Source organism: Helicoverpa armigera, chromosome 17 (genome assembly GCF_030705265.1).
Source record: "Helicoverpa armigera isolate CAAS_96S chromosome 17, ASM3070526v1, whole genome shotgun sequence".
NCBI classification, from domain to species: domain Eukaryota; kingdom Metazoa; phylum Arthropoda; class Insecta; order Lepidoptera; family Noctuidae; genus Helicoverpa; species Helicoverpa armigera.
Window position 1 is genome coordinate 11,243,322 of NC_087136.1, and position 25,793 is coordinate 11,269,114.

The following is a 25,793-nucleotide window of genomic DNA, read 5'->3' on the forward strand; positions in this document are numbered from 1 at the left end:
GTGCAAGGCATTACTTGTTTATTAAGATATAACAATATTAATGTAGTTTTACGTGTTTAAAAAATGAATCAATACTTTACCATTTAAACTCTATTAGATAAATAAAATTGTGTTAAAGTTTATTGAAAAGTACCCTTCAAGAATTGACCTACAAAAACAGGTCCAAAATCCGCTCACAAAAATTTAAATGACCAACATAAACAATCGATCACCGAGCTGGAAATAAAAACCTTCGTCAAATCGCCACCCTGGAGAAATAGAGGCGAGCAGCATTAATTCAACTTATAATGGGTCCAGCCGGCCCCAGTGGGAACAAACCTTTGTCATCGGGCGATGCGAGGCAATATTTGAATTTTATAATATGTACTAGGAATACTCTTATTTATAGGACTTCGGGAGATTGGATTGGATTAGTTTTGTTGTGTATGAACACATGTTTTGTTATTAGGTACGTTATTTGATTTATATGTACCTACTTATAAAGCTAAAGAGTTTGTTTATTATTTTGTTTGTTTGAATGCGGCTAAATAAAAAAATGAAATATCAGGCTCTATGTCCAATTTGAAAGATTCTTCAGTACAAGATTCGCCTTTATATTATATGTCGTACTTCCTTATATTTATATACTCTCTTAATTATATATTTCTTATATATGTATATTGTTATGTACGTATCCTTATGTAGTTACTCTCCGTATATGCTTGCCAAAACAATACCTTCACCCTTACATTGTAAGTAGTGCATATATGTGTACAGTGAATTTAACAATAATTATTTTTATGAGTAAAATTGCAATAACACAACAAACAAATCCAGCATTAATTCAGTAACAAACAAACCAAATGACATATTTCACAAGTTTTCACCTTTTCCGCTCGACAGTGCGTGTCACTAGTAGCGCTCCCCTTTTGTTACATTTTACGAGCTGACATATAAAACACGAATATTTTATTCCCCTACTTTCCTTCTCAAATTATCTTCGGATTAATATACATTTTATAGTTTGTTTAATCACACTAAAATAAACTTTCAGCCTTTTGTTTTTCTTTCTGGATGAAATTTATTTCCTTAGTTCAACGGTGTTAATGTGAAAACAAAATCTTGATTATCTTTTTATTTTTATTTTTACGCTTAAAACTGAACTGTTTTACATGGAAAAATAATTGTTTTCGGCTACTTTCATTCCTGATGCGTATGTACAATGAGTACCTCAGGCAATGATGTAGTATATACTTAGTAATTCTGATATAAAGAGAAGTTACACTACTACTGGCTACATTTTGAAACAACCTATGTTCTAATAATGAACACAGTCCATGATTACCAAACGCTGCCAAAGCTGACCCACATCGCAAAGGTAGCTAATCGTTTTCACACAGCTTGTAATCTCACCTATCCCTCTTACTAGTACAAACACAGAGAGAAAACATATTCAGTAAACTTTTTAAAACTAACCAATCAGATCTTTTTAAGACCAGCGTTGCGTACCTACTAATACAATAAAGAGGAAGTATTTTTGTTTGTTAGCTTGTAATGGATAAACTCAAAAACTACTGTACCGATTTTATAATTCTTTCACTATTAGAAAGCTGCACTCTTCCCGAGTAACATAGGTTATATTTTATAATATAGGCCACATACGTACGTACTGGCAGTAGTTTCTACAGGAGGCGGGTGAAACCGTGGGAAATGGCTAGTACCAATTACACGCTTTTATTTATCTGAGACAAATAAATGATCGAAATATTGGAGAATTTATCGAGAATAGTAATTGATGTTTCAGTATGGCCGTTTAAGTAATTTGCAAGTGGAATTCCCAGTTCAGTGTAATGGCTTTGAATTATTTAATTCGAATGAATTTATTTTCCTTAGCTTCTGTGGCGATGTCCAAACATGAATTATTTATAGAAATGTACTGACAACTTGGTTTGTCTAGTAAATAATTAAAATTGTTTTATTTTCAGGTAAGAGCTGATTTCTCCTACGTTTTGGGCTTGACTGTAAGTATTTAACTTAAGAAGTAGGATTAGCTTAGAGTAGCTTAGAGTAGTAGGATTAACTTAAGAAGTAGGATTAGCTTAGAGATGGCGCTAGTGGCCAAGTCAACAATCCGCTCCGTATTAAAAAATAATAAAAAATATAAATAATCCAGTTTAAGTGTAAAATATAAGTGAATTGTAGACTATTAGTGACAATAAACACGTGACATTGTTTTCAAGTGAATATCTCTAGTTATTATTGAGATAATTAACAATTTGTTGAAACGTAAACAAAAACTTCATTAATTTTCAAAACAAAACAATATTTACTTGTATTCCAGTGTTCAATAGTGCTCAAGCTAAAAGGAAGCAATTGTGGACGTTATTAAACAATTACGAAAGTTTTAAAACAATTTCTGTGAGTTTTTATCAAGCCATAAATTTCTTGTCAAAACAGCAAACAAAAATTCAAATCACCGTCTATAACCGAAAATAAAATTAACGAATTATTACATTCGTAAGCAGAACACAAATTTCACAGTTGATTGTACTGTGCGGATGGCGTAGAGGATTACACCTGTCCGGATAGACGTGAAGTCTCGAGTTCGAATCTCAGCAGTGGATTCACTTTTTTCTAGTACATTGTTTGTTGAAAATAATTTATTGTACAAACATGAACTTCTTTGAGAATATTACATTCAGAAAAGCTAGAACACTTTCCTTGACAGAGATATCGGATGAACATAGTTCTAATAATTTGGAGATAGATGGCAGTGCTAGTAGTTTGCCTAACATCTCAAATAATGAAAATAATGAGTATGTGCAGGAACTCCAGAATCAAATAGAACAACTCACCTCCCAACTGAACTCCGCATATGAAGAGATAAAAAACTTAAACATTGAAAATACTGAATTAAAAAAATCTTTAAAAGTAGTAACGAATAAAAATGATGTTCTAAAGAAAGCTACCAAAAAACTAACCGGCGAAGTACAAACGCCCAGAAAAGGCTCACAAACATCAACTCCTCGAAATCATTCTCAAAGGAAACCAGCAGTAATTAAGAAACCTACAGAAACATTGCATTCCAATACAAGTGGCAATAGCAATAATTTGGGCCCAGACGTGCAGAACACAACTGCACAGAAGAGAGAAGGTGATGGCAACAACGTTACACATAAATCCGCAAAGCATAAGTTGTGTATCGTGAGTACTAATGTAAACAATAAAATACTATCAATAGCTGAAGACACATTTCACAATTTTCAAATATGTCATTACGTCTCACCAAACTGTGATACAGTGCAGCTTATCAGCGACATTCATAAAAAACTAGCAGATTATAACTATGAAGACTACTGTGTAATTTTTATTGGTGAAGAGGACTTCCAGCGTACGAAGGACTATGTAAATATAATTGTTAAGCTGAGAGAGGCATTGCTTAAAGTACAACATACAAACATTATCATATGTGTTCCTACATTTAAGTTAAGTAACTATTCGTCCATGTTTAATTGGCGTATAGAAACATTTAATAACTTACTGCACCTTGATCTCCAAACATTTAATTATGCAACTGGTTTTGATACTAACTTAAATTTAACTTATGATTTTAGAATGTTTTCGAAATTTGATAGAAAAATAAGTAACCATGGAATGCGTAACATATTTAAAAATTTATTTCTAGCAATCACTGAGATGTCACCAATACAATGTGAGTCTGATATAGAAACTTCCAATGATAATTGTAAAAGTAATGAAGACTATTTTTTTCGTATATAAAAATATTACTTTAATGCATCAAAATATAAATGGTCTCATAAATAAGTCAGCTATGTTTACTGCTATATTAGATGAATTGTATGACTTAGGAAAAACTGTTGATGTACTATGTTTCTCAGAGCATAATATGATTTTACCTGATGTTGATTTGCTCCACATTCCTAATTTTAATGTTGCTACCTACTTTACTCGAGACTCCAGACATGGCGGTACTTGCATAATGATACGAAACGGAATTAAATATAAGGTTTTGGAGTCGATTGAAAAATACAGTGTCTCAAATGTAATCGAATGTTGCGCAGTAGAATTGACAGATCACAACATCGTCATAATATGTATGTACAGAAGTCCACATAGCAATGAATTAAGAAAAAAACTTGATATGTTTTTTAAGAATCTGGACAGTCTCTTAAGCTCTATCTCATTCCATACAAACAAAAAAATAATACTCTGCGGTGATTTCAATATTGACCTCCTTAAAAATACCAAATGCTCTGAGCAATTTAGGCACCTCATTACAGGATTCAATCTTAAATTCGAAATAAAAGTACCAACTAGGTTATGTAGCGGGACCTGCATTGATAATATTGCTCATAATATACGAGGATCCAAAGGCGAAGTATTAGAGCTAGCAGTATCTGATCATACTGCCCAGCTTCTACGGTGTCCAGTTAAGCAAACGTGTGTGTTAGATCACTGGTTCACTACAAAACGGGACTATTCTATAGAAAATGTGCAAAAATTTAAATCTTATCTCGCCAGCATTACATTTTCTGATGTGTATAAAGAAACAGATCCAAACAAAGCGTTTAAACTATTCTATGATTGGTTTAAATTACTGTATGATCTATGCTTTCCTAATGTAAGAGTAAAAATATCGACCAAAGTAAAACCAAAATGGATTAGTCGCGGTATTAAGATATGTAGCAAAAGAAAAAGAGAACTGTTATGGAAATACCGAAAAACACCTACTAAAGAAAATAAAGCTAACCTCAAAAATCTCTCTAACCGTCTTAAGAAAGTAATCGATCTCACGCAAAGAGCTCATAATTGTCGATTTATTAATTCGGCACAAAATCTTTGTAAAGCAACATGGAAAGTTATTAATAGCAGAAAAAACAAAAACAATACACCTAATGAACCTATATTAAAAATTAAATCTAATGAAAAAGTATTGACTGATCCCTATGAAATAGCACAAGCTTTCAATAATTATTTTGTTGATCAAGTCAAATTAACTAATAGTACAAACATAAAAAACACGTGCAATGATAATAGAAATGAATCAATGTTCATGGCCCCTACGATACCACTCGACATCTACCGAATTATCATGTCACTCAAAAACACGGCCAGTACTGGATATGATGACATAACAACAAAAATTATAAAACACGTGTGCATTATAATTGCGCCAATATTGAGCCATCTTATTAATCTAAGCATTGAACACGGTATTTTTCCAGAAGAATTGAAAATAACCATAATAAAACCCCTATTTAAAAAGGATGACAGAGAAAACATGTCTTGCTATAGACCTATAGCTTTAGTACCGATTTTCTCTAAGATATTTGAGAAAGCAATTAACAACCAACTCACTGCATACTTCGAGAACAATAGTTTATTTGTTGATAACCAGAAAGGCTTTAGAAAAAACAAGTCAATTGACATGGCCATTTATGATTTCCTACATACAGTAAGCAGTAGAGTAGATAAGAGATTACCTGCTATTGCACTATACATGGACATGTCAAAGGCTTTTGACCGCGTCGACCACATAATACTTATAAACAAACTAAATTCTTACGGAATAAGAGGAAATGTATTGAATTTAATTGCATCCTACCTTCGTAACAGACAACAAATAACATTTATTAGTAGAATTTATAAAAATAACGAAATAACGTATAAGTCTAACCAGAGAACGGTAACTTACGGAGTACCGCAGGGAAGTGTGCTTGGCCCGACTTTGTTTATTATTTACATTAATGATTTCCCAATGTCATCAAAATACCCCATGACAATGTTTGCAGATGACAGTACCCTACTTTTTAATAGTGACGACTTACACTCACTGGAGGCAGATATTAACTCTAACATTGATTCGGTTGTTAATTGGCTAATAAATAATAATCTAGTTATAAATTTAGAAAAAACAGTATTAATGAAATTTCAACAACGACTAAATAATAATTTAAATTTAGATATTAAATACAACGACAAAATTATTAATGAGACTAATGTTACTAAGTTTTTAGGACTAAATATAGAAAATACGCTACAATGGCATATACATATAGACAAAGTATGCAATAAACTAAACCAATACTCTTATGCTCTGCATATGTTAAATAAAACGGCAAACCGAAAAACAGTATTAATGGCGTATCATGGTTTAGTAGCGTCGACTTTGAGGTACGGAATTATGTTTTGGGGAAACGCAACGGGTAAAGAAATGGTGTTCAAGTGTCAAAAAAGGTGCATTAGAGCTATCTGCAATCTAAAATCTACCGACAGTTGCTACATGCATTTTAAGAATTTAAAAATATTAACAATGCCCTCACTATACATTTACGAAACAAGCATGTTTGTAAAAAATAATTTAAATAAATTTGACCAAGTAACCAGTCAACGTCGTTGTGATAAATTACATGTAATAAGATCTAAGACAACATTTTATAAAAACAGTATTTTTGCAATGGCTCCAAAAATTTATAACAAACTTCCAAAAAGTATAAGAACTGAACAGAATATTAGTATTTTTAAACGTAGATTAAGTACATTTCTAATAGATAAGGCATATTACTCAGTTGAAATATTTCTAAATGATAAAATAGAAACACTATGATTTTATATGTATAAACTCAATAGGATTAAAATTATTTGTACACCAATACCTTGGTAGAACATAGAGCTCTAACATGTTTAATTTTAAGACCTTTCTGTATACCTATGCTCACAAATAAATACATTGATTTGATTTGATTTGATTTGAGCTTATGATTGCAAACTTATGACGAAATGTTTTACTGGTCTGCACCTCTTCACTAAAAAGAAAATATCTATCAGTATATCATATCCAATGTTTCCATACTCCATGTCTGGTATCAATCGTGTTATGTCAGGCAGTATTCGTTCCTGGATAATTGATATGGAGCCTACAATATTTACTTTGGACAAAATTGCCAGTATTTTTGTATACCCAACTCGCTCGTGTTTGCTTTAAATTGCATCAGGTATTAGCTGATTGAGTTTTGTATTGTAAATAAATCGAAATGAAAATGTTCGCGCTGTCTTTTTTCGGGTGTCGAAGAGAGTGATTGGAAAGGTTCCCAAAATTATATAGGTTTTAGGGATTAGTGTTTGGTTTTTAAGTACGTTTTTGGGTTTTTCATCTATAGGCAAATATTAAATAACTTCAGTAATAGATCTGAACTTCTCCTTTTAATCAGCCAATGGCTTATTTTGATTGAACCCTTTAGAAAATTATTCTTATAAGTCTAGCTTTTTCCCGACTATATTGTCGTCGGCTTTCAATTTAACTGGATGTAGCAATGTACCAAAGCATTACGTAAAGCAACTGCCCATCTTACTGGTTACAATAGAGACATTAAAATGAAATCATTTAACCTTCACACAGGTCACACCACGCTATATCCTTATCATATCGCATCCCGCGAAAAGATAGACAAAATATAATACACACATAAATACCAAGATATTTCCCTCACCAACCTAAATAAACGTAACCTGCCAATATCCGCAGTCAAGCACTTTTACTTTACATTTGATTCATATTATAATGGCGGAGTACCGGGTTGACCCGTTACAAAGGATCTAAGTAATCAATAACATTCTCTTTTGTGATTCCCGGGTTATGGTTCGAAGGTTTTATCTTCTATTCTTTGGGGACAATGCGATATTGCCCATTTAAGTTTTGGTAACATGTTTGGGTAATTATTTTGGTGAAGGATATTTTTATTTGTATTGGTTATTGTTTTTTAGTTGGGATGGCTGTAAAACGGTTAGCCTCTTGTTCATATCAAACTATTACGTGAAAATAGTGTGGGTGTATAATTCTATTGAAATGGTGTTGGTAAATAGAATTGGTACTAACTTGATTTGCCCCAGACTTACTAGGTTTCTTAAGCACTAATATAAATTATTGTAGGTACATTTATTGACGTGGTAAACAAGTCCATTAGTAATGCGCAACTAACATTGCTAGTTACCAATTAGAAAGAAAATCCAATACCAAATCATATTTATTTAGGTCACCACACAATTTGAGAGCATAAAGTTTATTGTTCTGTGAAGGTTTCAATATCCCCAAGTGCTGTTATAAACCTGATGCAAGTCATGACGAACAATAACACGGCAATCTGTGTTACATACATTATTCAAGTAGCTTAAATATGTCATGACTAATGTGCTTTATGATATTTCTAAATTGGATTTATTTTTCTTTCTGCACCTTTACAAATATAATAGATACTATTGACCAAATACCAAAACAAGCACTGCACTTTCATTAGGTCAAGTTTTCGCTCTAAAGAATTCCATTGGTACCCAAGACACCCACAAAACAAAAATCTCGAATAAAGACATACATTCGAAAACATGACCTAGCTGCTCTAATAAACGAGGTTTGACACCAATTTTCACCTGGTGACGTCATTCTCCAACATCACTGGTGCATGTCATCTAACTTCTAGAACCGTCGACAGTCCTTTGAAAACGGTCACCGTGTCATTTTAATTGGTAGGAGCCCGATACCACCACAAAGCAGAGACGAACCAAATTGATACAGGGCAGAAAAAAGGTTTTGGGAGGTAAGGGCACTGAGATGTAAGGGTTTGTTCTCAAAAGATTTTTTGGGAACTGTTCAGTATGATATTTCTTTTTGATAAGTTTACGGAATAACAGCGATCGTATTTTTTTTGTTAATATTATATTTTGAAGTGAAAAATTCTTGTAAGCTAGTATTGTTACCACCCTATATACTAATGCTACCAATGGAAAAAAAACAATCCTTACGAAAGACTTTTCAGTTTGTTTTCAAGTGAATTTCCGTGGGAATCGTTGAATAAAACATCGAGCATGGATTTGATAAATCAACTGATTATCTCTTCGCAAATCAATGATTCAAAGCATTAGAATAATGTAGTGATTTGCAAAAATAATGCTTTGTAAACAAAAAAACATTTAATTTTAATAAGATAGTCGAGATTTGATGATAAATAATAAGAAAATAACCTTGTTGTCTGTGACACTCGTGTTCAAGAAAATCATATTTGCATTGGAATCATCAGACTATTTTTCCAAAGATTTTCACGTACAAGAAACTACACGTACAGCATTCTCTTTGAATATTCACATATTCAACTTCTGAACCTAATCAAAAATTTCAATGAACTTCGTTCTTGGTAAACTAAGAAATTACGAAATCAGATTCTAATTTACAAAAGTTCCATTACATGCGTACCTGTTCTGTCCCCGCAACACACATACATACACAACCGCACAGAAATCTCTCCTTTCATTACACTAAGAGTAAAACAAATGTTGTTTTCCACTATCTCGTAATTAATTAAATCACGCACACATACATACCTGCAGGTAACACACCTTCACCCACACACCTGTACTTTTCTATAAAGCTTATTTTCTCAAAGATGTTTATCGATTCCAATGAGTTAAGTCCCCGACCTTTCCTAAAATATATTTTTTGATTCCTCTCGAAGGAGGAAATAATTTATAAAATGAGGCACTCCTTTAGATTGGTCGTTACAGCTGAATGTTAAAAGGTCAGAAATGATAGACGTGATCTTAAGAGACAGTTTCCAAGTTAAATGTTCAATTTTGTTTACAAAGTAAAATAATTACTGGTTGTCATTCGGTTTTAAAACGTCACTTTATTTTAGCTACTTTTGTGTCTTGTTTATTTTTTACACATTTCGCGAAATACAACAACATTATAATTGTATAGCTTTCAATTTACAGCTTATATATTTGACCTCCTCGCCATTTATACATCAATAAAATTTAGTAGCACATAATGACTATCAAGAAAATCTAAATAGCCGTCTTTCTTAATTTCTGTAATCAGATAATGAGGCTCGACTTTATCGTAGGTACTTGAAAGACTCAATTTGATTAAAAGATAACCTTTAAGACAAATTAATATACCATTTTCCCTAACTTTCCTACCGAGAACTTATAATTAATTAAGGATAAAGAAGACATTTAATAGAATGTATCAATATACTACAAAAACAAAATGGAGTCTATTTATGAATAAAAGCGTGTTATTAATAAAGCGTATAAACTATGTCAGAAGGCAGTGACCCTTAAACTCGTATTTAACCAGCCCAGCCTTTGACCTCGTAAATTAAAACTGATTATGATAACAATTACTTAACTACCAAAATAAATGATAAACTAAGAAAATACATGCAGAAGGTTCATTTTCTTTAATGAAATACTAGACTAGCATATAACATAACATTTTAATCATATATAATTGGAGTTCTCGAGAGTAAACTACTGAGCGCTTATTATGTTGTATCCTAAGCTTTCCAAGTTTTAATAGATCCTGAGAAATAGGTATCTATTCGTAAACTATAATTAAAGTTAGTTGATTTACCTCCTGAAAATATGATACACAAAATAGTTCGTATTCATTTCCCGGAACAGGAGAATTATACATCAACATTTGCTTCTTTTGAAAAAGTATTGGACTCTGGGCTGGTTAGTTTAAGGCATAAGGATATTACCTGTGGAATATTATCTCATGTACATAGTTAAATTATTTCTTCTTATACTTATTCTACCTTATTGATTACCTGAAAAAAAAAAAGTAAATGTCATTCGAATTGAGCTGTCAACTGTCATAGGTAGTTGTCAAAAATTAAGGTTAGAAAAAAGAAGAAAAGATTGTTTGTGAAGATTTAGTATTAAAGAAATACGTATAAAAAGTGTCAATTTCTCAACAAGCGACCCGTGTACCTTACATATCTATGACCATAGTTGCCTGATAGTAAAGGTAAGTGGAACTTCTGTGATCCTCATCTACAACGTAGGTAACTAGATTAATGGAAGCAGTCACGTATGACCCGCAACGGGAAACGGTGACGTGACGTCACAACTTATTATGACTGAACACGGAACTGAAACTGAAAGTTTACTGTAAGCCGCCATTTGTCTAACAATTCGGTTATAATTGCCCAGTTTTTCACTCAAGTGTTATACAATTGTGATTGATTGAACTTTTTTTGGGGCAAGGGGGAGTGAATTTTGATGGTTTTGTTTTTATGAATTGCTTAGTTAAGCTTAATGTTTTGATAAGTTGAATTTTGATCTTTTTTTTTTCCTATAAACTGAAAACTTCTTACTTAATAATACCTAAATATTGTAGTAACACATTCATTTAATTGGAGATTCATAAAAATACCTACACTTTTTAAACCTGATGCTAATACATTAAAAAACTTGACCGAAAATCTTTTAAGCCACCACTTAGTCACCACATAAAACACTCGTATTTACGAAACCTCAATTCTCATTCTCATTCGTTCGTGTATGTATTTACCAGGATTTACATGGTCACTAATTAGAAGTTAAACAAAAGCCATTAGCGCGCCATCCACACTTCGATTCCTCACAATCCAACCCATTGGTTCCGGATTACCGCAATTCACGAACAAAATCACAAGCATTCCATTAAAGTAGAATCCGGTATGTAAACAAAACCGTAAGCGGCTTAGCCGAGGCGAGGCGTTTAAAAATCGATGGCTCGAGGCAGAGGCGTGGCGCAAGATTATTGTTTGAGGCACCGAGGCACGTATGGACCGTCGACTGTTGTGAGCTACAACTTGGTATGTCACTCGTGAGGCGATGAAAGTCTGGTTAGAGTGAAGTGGTTTTGTTATGTTTAAGGAGATAAAATAATAGTACTGATATAGTGAATTAAACATGTAAACCTACTGTACATCTTTATTATATGACTCTTAAAATGTTTTTAATTCGTTATCTAAAAATTAATTTGCGGTCATTATCAAACTCCGTTTTCAACGGTTTCTTGTTTTATTATGTTGCATTTAATTATCTGACAACAAAATTAAATGCAACATACCTCGTGTTGCTACTCAGCAGTGGCCATTCGTTCACTTTGCTTTGTTTGGCTTGGCCAGCTAATAACTACAACAGTTTGTATGCTAGCATGTTTGTACAGTACCGGTTGTTAGCGCATTTTGTAATAGCAGTTACCTAATGCGATGGTTAAGAAATTAGATTATCACAATCAGCTATTGAAAACTATGGATTTTTCTGTCAATGAAAAGGTTCAAATCGGATCTTAGGTTGAGATAACACACGGTATTTTGTTGAATTATTTGTTGCACATAACGTGATAGACACATAAACGTAATTACCATGCATCTTTATCCAGTTTGTCATTACACTAGTAACTAAGAATGAAACAATTGAAGTAGGTGCGGTCGAAATATCAGTATTTTGCAGCTGGGCCGTGTGACCCGCGCCGCAGCCCAATTAGTGGTCTGTGGGAGTTCTCTCGACGAGTCGAGCGCTACCAATGGGGTTAAGTCATCCTTGATTACTGTTCCGATGTCACATGTTTCTGAAACACACTGTAATACCAAACTCATAAAATCCATCCACGAAAAATAATGCAGTAGCCGTTGATCGGATAAAATAATTCAGCTAAAATTTTCCGCTGCAAAAGGCAGACTTTTTAAACTTATAGAAAAATTTTCATCCCAACGAATTTCAAGCCAGCCAGCTGACACAACTTTTATGAAGGAAACAAAAAAATTACGAATAAACTGTAGTTATAACTGAATTCAAACGTAATTTCCATCTGTCCAGCTCAGAGCATAATATGAATACTTTTTCATTTCAAGTTTTAACGTTCCACATTTTCGGTAATTACAATTCGGTCTTCTTTCGCGTCCGAGATGTTTATTCGTCGGTGTACCTTTTTAATTAAAGTTGGAACTTTGACAAGTTCTCGATCGATAGGCTATCTCGGTAAAGCCGAGATTAAGTTTTTTGGATTATATACTTTATGTATATTATGTTGGAGTTAACAAGTGGCTTGTCGTTCGCTCGTGCGAGCTTTTGGGCGTTTATTCGTGGAGCTCGCGGCGTCGCGTCGCATGGCCCGGCATTCGTTAATTCTTACAGAGTGAATTTTTGCGGTGTACTATGTAGCCACTTTTTATACTTTTTATTTCACAAAAAGAGCGGCATTTTACGCTTCCCCCTGGCGCTTTGTGCCCCAGTGCAGTTTGCAGCACAGTTCATTTTTAGGTTTGCACAATTACGTAGGTCTGTTGGTCAGACATGAAAGAGAAAATCTATTGGACATGCAAATAGACTAAATTCCTGGTCGGTTTACGTTCTTTTGTTTCTGAATACGCAAATTTTAACATCACGAATAACGGTGTAGCTTTTGAGCAAAATGTTACGTTTGCTTAAATATTATTTCGCTTTTAAACATTTATGTCAGAATCCTGTTTTTAAAATGTTTATTTATTTTAATACCATAAATACTTTCAAAGGCACCTTCACAAAAAGGGAAGTAAACAAAATACACAATTTTAAAGCAGTCTATAATTAAAAAGACTTGCTTAACACCAACGTTGGCAGTCATTTTTGAATGGAAAAATTCATTCATTCCTTCATAGTCGGTCCTTTCATTCGGAGTTTGAATGACGTAACGTTTCATACTACGTGAAAAGTCTACCTAATTTTGGAAATGTTCCCCTTCCTTTATGCACGGTCTGTGAACTGAGGTGGGTTAGCAGGCTACTGATGTACTTGTAATTTTGGGGCAAATGTACCTATTCCGTGTTTGTTTTGTTTTATGGTATGTATCCAGCGAGGAATCGAGGAATCGAGGATCTTCCAGCGAGGGAAGTAAATGATGTTGAATGATAAGCGTGATATATGACGGAAAAGAAAGAGTTTTATTACCAGCCTAGTGGCTTAACTTCATCTTGTAAAAGGCCACTGTAGGATGTAAATGAAAAAGATTAACTTTGTATTTGGACAAAAACTAAGTAAGTAGTACATCACGTGTTCTCAATTTTAGAGTTCCAAAGGGTTCGTGACTGCAACAATTAGTCAAACTATCGTGCTTAGACACCCATGTTTAACTATGACTTTTTTTATTAATTTAATGGATATTTATAAAGTGGACCATGTTTATGCTAATAACGGTTAGAAGTTTAATTAAATATTAAGTATGCTTGTTTTCAGATGTTAAAATTTCATTTTCACGGTCAAAGGATGTAAAAATTAAAATTGGGTATCAGTTCATCTTTCTCTTTGACTAAGGTAAATAAGACTTCCAAAAATCAACCTGATCCCAGAATTACAAGGTTTAACAAAAATGGAAGCAGAAAAATTCTAAACGAAACACCAAACCTTTCACAGTTGAAACTCTTTTTACGGACCATACGTCGACTTATAAATTCAAAATCGCTACAAAAGAGGTATTGTAAAACCGTCATTTGACCGGCGTCCGGCACGAGCCGTTTGCTTTTGATCACGGAACCGGAAATGAATAAATAAAGTTCTTTTGGGCACCGTTTCATTATGCATACGTGGCGGCGGCGCCTTTGATACACTTGTGCCAACTTAAAAGTTGAACCGCAGTTTTGAGTTGTGACTGGTCGCATCCAAGATTTATTGTTTCAAGTTATTTGTAAAAATTGATGCATGTTATTGAAGTAGTTTAAGCACCAGTGAAAATAAGTGTAAAAATAGTTTGAAAGTTGTTGTATAAGACTTATATAGGAGGGAAAACGCGAATTATATGTGAGCTTGTTTTTTACCAACATATAATGAAGCCCTGATTATATTGGCAGATTCAATGTAAGAAAATTATGTTTAAATACATGAGAAACTTACAGTTGAAATCTGGACAATCACAACATTTGTAAATGATGATGGATACTAAAATGATTTTGTTTTTAAGTATCAATCAAAGTTTCATTCCAAAATGAAACCGCAAAATCCAAAATAATAAAAGAAAAACATTCGTTCATCCGTTCAATTCATTCGTTCAGTGTCGAGCTAATTGAGCACGTCGCGTCCACGTCAACGTTGGTCTGACGTCATTTAAAATGACGTGACGTCGGTCTATTGCTGTGTCAATTAATTTTAGTGTTTGGCCCTACAGTGGTTTGATGCTGTGATTTTTTAATGGAGCACCGAACATTATTAGATCATTTTACATCAATTATTACACGTATTTTGTTTTGTGAACCCACAGATTGATTTGAACATTACACTAGTTTACAGTACATTTGTTGCCGGGATGTTTTAAGCTGTTGTTGACTACTCATATTTAACCATATTTAAAACTATTAGTAGTTTTTTTTTTATCAGCTCTAGTTTTTGAGATTCAGCTAAGTGCGCTTTAAAGAGAAAAAACGTGTATTTACCTTGAAGAATATTTGTTTAAAAATTATATTAATTGTTAAGTTCCAAAAAACTTGGCTTTAAAGCTCTTCTCTTATGTGTAGACTTTGGGAAATGGCGTATCAGAGACCAGCAATAGTCAGACATCATATTTACATCCCAGAAACCCTGATAACGTTCTTCCATGACATGTTAATTTTGATGCATACGTTCTCCCTGCTCTTCGCTCATATCTCCTAAATTTTCTGGAAATCTGTCCAGATGACTGAAGAGGAAGTGAGTTTATGCTCAAATTGCATCCCATATCTCTTAATTGTAAAAGCAGGTCTTCGACAAGTTCAACATAATTTTCATTATAATTTTTCAAAATTCAATATAATTTTTATTCTCTGAAAGTTCAGGTGAATGCTGCACTGGTCGCTGAACACATGTACTACTTCGGTTTTGCCATTTAGCTCGATTTTTGGTGTTTAAGCTGTTTATGTTCACGCTACAAAAGTAAGAGTCGTCGAGATGATTTTTCGATTCTTTCCAAATAGTTGGTGTTTTAAGTTTAAAAGTACTTCTTTTACCACTTTTCCATAATCTTAAGTATTCAACGCACGATTTACAAACACAATCAGGAGCCCAAGATTTGTCATTTTTATCTAACAACATTCCAAAATATAAAAAATAAGTATTTTTAAGCGTCTCTGATGACATTTCTACTCTTCTCAAACACATATTCTCCACATAAGTAACAAACATGGTTTGGATTGTTCAAACAACGCCTCCTTGAACTACTTGTGTTGTAAAAACTTCACATATTTGTATAATTACAATAAAATACGTACTTCAGCGACTGAAAAAGGTTCAGAAAAGAGAAAGTCAATAACAAGTAAAGTCGAGCTACAAAAAAAATTATGCGGGTGTAATTAATAAAAACTAAACATAAGTGAATGTTACCAGCCATTAAATCCACGGAACAGGCAAAAAGTTTGATTTTGTAAACTAGTGTTATGTTCTGTTAGTGTCAATTCAGATGTAAAAGCTAGCAAATCAAAGAATAAAAATTCTTTTCAAAAGATATAAGTGAAAATGTCATCATCATCATCCTCCGAGCCTTTTCCCAATCATGTTGGGGTCGGCTTCCAGTCTAACCGGATTCAGCTGAGTTACAAGAAGCGACTGCCTATCTGACCTCCTCAACCCAGTTACCCGGGCAACCCGATACCCCTTGGTTAGACTGGTGTCAGACTTACTGGCTTCTGACTACCCGTAACGACTGCCAAGGATGTTCGATGACAGCCGGGACCTACAGCTTAACGTGCCATCCGAAACATGCCAATGATGTCTAAGATATACTTAGAAAGTACATACAAACTTAGGAAAGTTGCATTGGTACTTGCCTGATCTGGGATCGAACCCGCGCCCTCATACATGAGAGGTTGGTCCTTTACCCACTAGGCCACCACGACGAACGACGAAGTGAAAATGTAATAAGAGTAATTTTGTCGGTAAATATTTTACTTCATGTATAGAAGAAACCTGAAAACTGTATACAAAATGTAATTGAAATGCCAGCAGTGCGCTTCACAGTTTTAAAGCGCACACAGACAGTTATTTTCATTCTAATGTTTAGCGTTCATCCAGTTAAATGGTTTAAATCTCACATAAGAGCTTTAAGTTTAATTTTTCACTAGCAACTCACTAGAGTGAAAAGTATTCTATTTTTCATATAGGTATGGATATATTGACCTTTCTTTGGAAACATGCCTTGGTGAAATTATAGCAATACGCCTTTTACAATAGCCTTTAAATGAAAGTTTGCTTGCATACTTTGTAAGCTCGAATAAAAAAAGTAGGTTTCCTCGATAAATGGACTATCTAAGATATTTCTTCAGATTCTTTCTGAGCGAGCTAGGTAAACCTTACGTAAAAACGCACTACCTACTGTGTGTATCGGTGCACGAACTTTTTAATTTCAATGTAAAAATGATTACGAACAAAATAAAATATTGTAAAGCTCAACAATATATAACCGTATTCCGACAAAATAATCTTTATCGCCGCACACAAATCCGATTTTTATTATAACACCCAGATTAAAATTTCAAACGACCTGCAACAAAGCGTCATAAAGTACGGTTTTATTTCAAACATTCGTTTTGTAGGGAAATCACATTTTTACTGAACATTCGTACACAGGGTGACATGTCACCGCGGGAGATAATGAAAATGAAATTTTAAATATTTTATTTGGGATATGTTTAATTGAGCCTGTGTTGATACGTCAAGTTTTATAGGTAACTGTTGAGAACTATAATAGTTTTTTGTTATACAAGAGTGCAAAGTTGCTTTTTAACCGCGGGCTCAATTTTGATGACCGAGCTCTAGAGGATAAAAACGGCTTTTGCGCTCAGATATCAAAGGGTAAAACTACTCTTTCCGAGATGGTGGGATGAAAATATATTTTATCAGCATTGGTATTTGAATATGGGCACTCGGCGTTAGCTTCAATTTATTTGTTACAGTGGATACTATTACTAAAACAGCTTGTAAAAATACTATAGTTTTGATAAGAGTCTTAATAAATATTTATGACATTCTCTCAGGGCAAGTAATATAATTAACTGACAGTTCAAAACAATAAAACAAATAGTCTTTTCATCCCACCATCTCGGAAAGAGTAGTTTTACCCTTTGATATCTGAGCGCAAAAGCCGTTTTTATCCTCTAGAGCGGCAAAGTGATTTGAATTTAGAACATCGTGTGCAATACTCCATTTGTGACAACCTTGATAAGACTTTTCATACAAATACATATTAAAGAAATAAAATACTGCCTAAAATAATTATTTATTAATTAAGTAATTTTTATTATTGTTTTTACATAGATTTTTAACCTCGTTTCATTTTTAAACTGATTTTTCAAATAAATGAACTTTAATAGGTACATCTTTTTAATTTGACACTCATATGTCCGCGCCATTTTGTTTTAGTAATTTCCTCGATGAGGTGGGATGAAAAGTTACGTGTTGCACTCGAGTGCAAAGATTTTTCACCTTGTGCTCTTTTGATTCCCTCGCTATCGCTCAGGATTCTAATTATTGAAACACTCGCTACGCTCGTGTTTCAATTTTATAATCCTTCGCTTGCTCGGTCATCAAAATTGAGCCCGCGGTTAAAAATCAACTTTGCACTCTTGTATAACAAATAACTATTATGTTATTCAAAAATGTAGTGCCTCTAAAATATTTTCCAAGCGATAAACTAGACAATCCTTAGTTATGTTTTGTTTAGAGTTAAATGAAGCTTTATATTAATATTTGAATTATTTGTGGAGTTATTGGCCTACGATTTCCCTCTGTATGAAATGAAATTGGAAAAATATGAAGTCATTATTTATATTTATTGTGTGTGGGTATTTTCCGTATTGTCGTTATAGGAAAATTTCCACGTTAACTAACACGGTAATCTGATGACAAAGAATCTTTACGAGAACATTCGGGACTCATTATCTTCACGTCATGTTTAACAGTAATGTTTATGATATCGATGACACAGGACATGTCCTCCTTCGTCTTCTAGCGCAACAAACAATAATAATTTCAAAAAGCAATAATATGTGTGAATGCAAATATAAGTGAGCAGTTTGCTTATAATAAGGTTAAAACCATTCAGAAAAAAAAGGATGTGGTACCTACTTATTAGATGGAACCTTATACAAATTAGAGTGTATACTTAGAACTTTTAATAGCTTTTCTTTTAGGAGAAGATTCAAAGTGCTGCAAAATGCTACTATACGAAATAAATGGTGTTTCGTTCTATATTCTAACATATGAACCAGTTCTGCTTTGAGCTTGGCGTCCAATTCCCAGAAATGTTTTAATTCGCTGTGTAGTATCTAGCCTCGTAGTAAAACTATTACACTTAAAATATTCACACAACTAAAATCCGCACGAGAATATGAATAAACATGTTCTCAAATGGACATGTCTGCTTGTGAATATTTTCAACTGCATTTGGTTAGAACATAGAAATATATTCGTACATTTTAGGAATACTTATGTAAATAAATTGGCACCGTGCTGGTTTAGCTGAGTAAAAATGTTACAGACTAAAATAGGATTATTATAGTTTATAGGGTTCTGCAACATTTAGGGTGCGTCGCTCTCAAATTGTGTTTTTTTATGAGCAAAAAATTTACACAAAAAAGTAATGTAAAAAGAAAGGATAAGAATGATCACCACATTAATAAATATGTAAATAGGGGTGAAACTATTCTCAGTAATACTTATTGTAGATGTGAAATTTACTGTGCGAAAGGGAAGTTATTATAGAAATGTAAAATTCTATCTAAAAATATTCTTCGAAGATAAAGACACCTCGCATGTTCAAGACACTTCACAACTCAAACAGAAAACTACAACACAGAGCAAGTCTAGTTAATTTTCATAGGATAACTCCATCGAGTGGGATCACAAACTCGCACTAACTTAGCTAAGCTCGCGACGTCAGACGTTGCTTATTAGATAGCGGGTAAGCTCTCACTGTCAAGTACTACTTACTTATTTGTTCATGGGATTGTTATGAGTGTAAGTTATATTAAAATCGTGTATGAGTAATGTTACGAAGACAAGTAGCAAACCTTCTATGAACAAGATATCATCGTGAAAATACCAGTGATATTGTAAAAACTGAAATTATTAATACTTATTGAGCAAGAGTAATGTTTTACGCTCTAAATATTTTCTGAATGTAGTGAAGTAAAGGGTTTCTAAAGTAATGAATTGCATTTAAACTTTCAGCTCAGATATAACACAAAAAAATATCATACAGTTTTCTTTAAAAATTCAAGTTTCATCACCAATATTTTCATATATTTCCACATTGTAAACAATTTGAAAATCCAAACAGTAGTAAAATCGATGAATCCGAATTCACGGCTCTAAGGACCAATCTATTTCACGGCGTGCAATTCAAAGCATACCTATTCCTCGGAGAGCAAATTGATATTAACTTAGATTATATCCAATCTCGATTATTGGCCGACCTAATTGCCATTAATTGTCAATTTCGGAGTTACTCACAAAAGGAATTGGCTTTGTATTTTACGGGTGAAAACTTCCAATGTACTGTAGATATTTTGTCGGATTGATGTTTTGATTTGCAATATTGTGTTTATTAATCATCAATGATAAATATAAGGTAATTGAAGCATACTAACAACCACTTATATCTCCATATTTTTTTGGGCCTAACTAAAGACTAATTAGTGTTTTGATTAATATTTAAACAGTGATATTTTCAATCAAAGCCTTAAAAAAATATTTCGAAGCATTTAAATTAAACTACTTTTACGGATATTATTAAATACAAATTCAAGCCAATAACTGCTAGACCTAAGGATACAGTGCGCTCGTTCTGCGTGAATCTGATTATCAATAATAATCAACAAAATGTGTGTTTTATTAAAATATCAAGACGACCGACACCTTAGTCTTTCCGTGACCATGGATGCTGTAAAGTATCCGTAACGTCGGGATTAAATAATATTAATATAACCGCGATAAAATCCGTAAAAATAGTAAGTGTAAGAAATCAACATAATTTGTTGTTCTGATTAGTGTTTAAATGGTTGTGTTTTCAGTCAAAACTCTAATCTATCTTTGTTTAAAAACTTTCTCTTGTAAGATAATATTTGTGATCCAGCACATTTGTGTATGTATAAGTGCTCGACAAGTGTGTTCAGAGACAATAAACACAAGTAAGTGACGCATAAATCTAACTTTTACTCCTTTATGCGTGGGAACTGTACACTGCTTGGGTTCCGTGGGGTAAGTACCCTTGTCTTAAACGTTGTTTCAAGTGATATACGGCCTGAATAAATAGATCTTAATGCTCACAACAGACTTGTAAATACAGTTCGCATAATAATTTACCCGAAAATGCCCGACCTTTCTTATAAACATTATCTGAAAGAATTTTTACTCCTTTGCATTTTACGAATGATAAATAGACTAGCGAAAAACCGTTTTTTAAAACAGAATTTTTCAACACAGCACGGTAAAACACACATCATATACGGAACCTCGTGTTCCCACTCCAAATTCGGTCCGCCATTTGTATTTTTTTGTTACTGTGAATATTTCAAAGCCTCGCATGAATCCTTTGCAAGTGTAGTGTAACGTTCTTGTGTATGGCTGTTTATGCTTTATTTATCCATAAGGGGATTGCTACGTAGATTGCTTAGCGTGCTTATTTGCTTACTTGCTTTCTTTGCTTAGGAATCGTTGCTTGTGATGTATGGTAGGCTTCAGGTAAATGCGCTGTATTTGGGTAAGAAGAAACGATATTTGCGGTTTCTTTTTTTGTTTTGGGAACAAAGTACCCACTTCACATATGCGCAGATTTCATCCTAAAAATAATACTGTTTGTTGTACGAAAGGAGTGACAGAACTACTTCACTGGAGTACGTGTAATGTACTAGTCATTCAACTTTGCGACAGTTATGAATGTTTAATCCTTTGCGCTAACATACGACCGTAGTCAAATTCAGCATATGAAGAGAATTCTAAAGCCCTACTAGTGAGTACACTCTTTCCTACAAAAGTTACATTTCACAAAGCTAGACTTACCCCGTTAGAATTTTAAGACGATGTTAAATTAATTTCTGATGCTTACAAGAGAAATTCTTTCTCAGTGTTCGTAATGAAATAATTTTCCGTTATTTAATAAGTAGGTGGTGCAACTAGCAAGAAGTTATGAAACGGAGTCCTGCTCCTGAATGCCAAACGTTCCCGCTTTGTACCCGCACATACTTGGAGTTGGTTCTCTTGGCTCCACGAGAGATGATTTCATAACTATTTGCATTGAACATTTTTCGTTGCGGTATTCTAGATTGTACCTCTATAATATAAGCAAAAATATCGTCATCCTTGATTTTGCTCTCGTGATGTTCACATCGAAATCTCGTCACAAATAGGTAATTTAAAATATCTATTTGTACATAACCATATGCAACAAAAGCAGTCACGATCCAGCAAACTAGTTTCTATACAGCTCTATAGGTACATAGAAAGTTCCAAAACACCACGATACACATAAAATACGACATAACGTTAATGAAATTTATCCTCGTTCAGCAAGTTGCCGCCTATTTGCATCCCGCTCGGGTCTAGAACATTCTCACGTCAGAGGTCACGAGTGTTAGCGAATAACTTGCAGATACTTTTAATAACAGCTCCCAAATAGTTTGATTAACTTCAGCGTTTCGGAGACATGATACAAAGGAACACCGAAGTTTTACCAATAAGTATTATTTTTGATAGTAAATAAAATAGGAGAATTTTAGCTCCAAATGTCGATTGCTAACTCTATGTGAAAAGAAGCCTTAAATCGAATTTCATGCAGTTGGTGTTTGTTTAAAGATTAGGTGCATCTTTCATCTTTCGAAGAAATAGTTTCGTTCATCTCAAAGGTGATGTTGCCAATAAGAGGTTCTATGTACGCTAAACATATTGAAATAACCAACCTACAACCCCCTAATCCCCAGATACCGTGGTACTTCTGATCATTTTGCATACTATCATGTTTACAATATTGTAGTTCAAAAGTTTCCACGTGGATGGTTTCCAGTCTGTCTATCAAATTTACTAAATAACTTACTGTAGTGACGCGGTGGCTTTCTGTCCCACAGACTATAGACGACCTGTTTTGGGCCTGGTAACCAATTAACCTGATAGATACTGAATTAAGTTACGTATTTCAAAGTAAAAGTTAAGTAATTTGATTGAGGTTTTTAGTTCAAAAGCTTTGATCGATTGGGATCGTCCCCGAAATAATCATGTCTATCAACGTGGGATGTTGCTTTGACAGGATCCAAGAACTTTAATTATGAAATAGGTCGTTTCTTTTTCGTTTATTAAATTATAGGTTGAGAGAACGGCATTAAATATTTCTTGCTTCTCTAATCAATTTTCAGAAATGCTCCCAAATTTATCTTGTATGTAGACTGGATGTACTTTCATTTTGACTGTTTGTAAAAGGGCGTGGAAAGTTTTGGAGGTAAAACCTTTTTACTCGGTTCCATTATTTATTTATTTATTTATTTATTTATTTATTTATTTGGGACAAACAAACAGTAACACATTATTTCTGCGCAAATAATATAAACAAGATATTATATAAATGTGAAACTCACACCGTTATCCACAGCATATACAATTCATATAAATTTACTTTAATGAACAATCTATGCGAGTAAGATTACAAGACTATTTAAATAACTATACATCGGAATCCTTAAGTTTCTTTAACAATGCAGAACGAAATCTATTTGCTGACACTGAGAATAAATCTAATTCTGCAGTTTCTGAACAAAAAGCATTATAGTTTTTGCACAAGCGACGTAGAGGCGCCCGAAAACCAGCATTGGTGCGGCAATGAGACACAGCAAAAAGAGGACGTGCGCGCACCTCTCGTCTAATAACAGTTCTTGGGACATAGTAGCATATTTTATTAGTGATCTCAGAACAGTTATACCTGTTATGGCATACGTCAAAAAGAAACATAATCTCTAGATATAAACGCCTAGACTTCAGGCTCATCAGATTGTATGTGTTAAGTAGGTTTTTATAGGTTGGGAAATTGCGGGAGCACCTATAGTGCATCGATCTGAGGAATTTGCGCTGCACTCTTTCAAGCATCTCAACATACTTATTATAAAAAGGGTTCCATACTACCACAGCATATTCGAGTTGAGATCTAACTAATGCTTTGTAGAGATGAGAATAAGTGCTTGCGTGTTTGAATTCAGTAGCTGATCTCATAATGAACCCATACATACGATAAGCCTTTTTAGTGATGTTATCAATATGTTGATCAAGGTGAAGTTTGTTATCTAGCAGTACCCCTAGGTCTCGCACGAATGGGGCTTTTAACAGAGTTACATTGTTAAGATTATAATTATGGTTTATAACGTTTTTATTTTTTGTGAATGATATCGTTAAGCATTTAGAAATGCTAAGGTAAAGTTTGTTTTGAATGCAGTATTCAGAGAATCGATTTAAATCTTCTTGTAACTGACAACAATCTGCAGGTTTTCTTATAGCTTTAAAGATTTTTAGGTCGTCAGCATAAAGCAAAAATTTTGAGTATCTAAAACAATTTCCAATATCATTTATGAACAAAATGAATAAAAGAGGCCCTAAAATTGAGCCCTGCGGTACGCCAGATGTTACGACAGTAGTCGCCGAGTGAAATCCTTTGATAACAACCCTTTGTGATCTATTACTAACATATGATGCAAACCAGCGAAGCAAATCTCCTCGTATGCCGTTAAATGCAATTTTGGTAAGAAGCAAATTATGGTCTACTTTGTCGAACGCTTTTTGAAAGTCTGTGTACACTGCGTCTACTTGTACTTGTTGATCCATATTGTTAAGAAGAAAATCGGTAAATATTAATAGATTAGTAGTTGTAGATTTACTTTTGACAAATCCGTGTTGTTGTTCTATTATAATTCTGTAAATTATCTTGTGAATTTCCTGATAAACTAGCCTTTCAAAAAGCTTCGACAAAGCAGACAAAATAGATATGGGGCATTATGATGATAAGGATAATTTAAATTTTTTGTTCAACCACATAACACATCCCCAAAACAAAAGCTGTATTAATACCCCACACAGCGATCATGGGCCCCTAATGCTAATTTGTAAATAAATAGCCGCTGAAAATGTCGCGCACGACAAATTTGTTGCTTGTTCACAACACAGATTGTTTGGATGTCCCATTTTTGTTTAATTTATCGCCCCTCCCCGGATGGGGAAGTTTTGAAACGCTAATTACCCCGAACATTAAAAGTACCTGAGATCTGATATAAGTTGTCCCGAAAGAACTCGCCTTTGATCATCTGTTGAGGGAAGTTCTTAGTTTCTGCGAAGTCGTTATCTTAGAAATGATCGATGTTGCTCCTTGTTGAGGATTTAAACTTCATGTTTTCCAGCCGGCCGGGCTTCAAAACTGTAACTGATTATCTTAGTTGGGGAATCTTTCAATACTTCCTGCTCGCTAAAGCCGCGTACGCACGTACAAACAAATTTGTTGCGTTACATGATATGCAACAACTTGGTTCGCACGTGCGTACCACTATCGAACATCGAACACTCTGTTCGTCAAACATGTTCGCGGCGATCCTTGTAGTGTGTTCTGTATGGACGGTGTTCGAAGAGCTTTAATAAATGTTACGCAACAAAACTGTTCGTATACCTAGATCTGGGCGGGGTGCGGGCGCGGCAGAGGTCCTACCCGTACCTAAGTTCTCGACGTCGACGAATCACTGCGAACATCAAAAAATTCTCCGCTACTTCACAATCGACCACTTCCAACGGCGCCGTCATGGCTACTAAGATAGAGTTCACGACTGTTGTTCACGAACTCGACTCGAACTATGTTTGCGTTCGTGTTCGAATATGCCGTCCATACGCACGAACCAAATGTTCGGGTGTGGTGTTTGTGTTCGCTATGTTCGTGTTCGTACGTGCGTACGCGCCTTAAAGATTGGTATAGAATTTGAAAGGATACATAAATTGAAAGAGCCTAAATT

At 34.0% G+C, this 25,793-nt stretch overlaps 1 protein-coding gene across 1 annotated transcript in view; it reads left to right on the plus strand.

Moving 5' to 3' along the window:
* Positions 1-2,652: 2,652 nt before the first annotated feature.
* LOC135118052 (uncharacterized) overlaps positions 2,653-25,793 on the plus strand; it is a 127,303-nt gene continuing 104,162 nt past the window's right edge. Inside the window, exon 1 of the mRNA XM_064038981.1 lies at positions 2,653-3,183. Within this exon, the coding sequence (XP_063895051.1) occupies positions 2,653-3,183 (531 nt within the window). The remainder of the gene's footprint in view (positions 3,184-25,793) is intronic.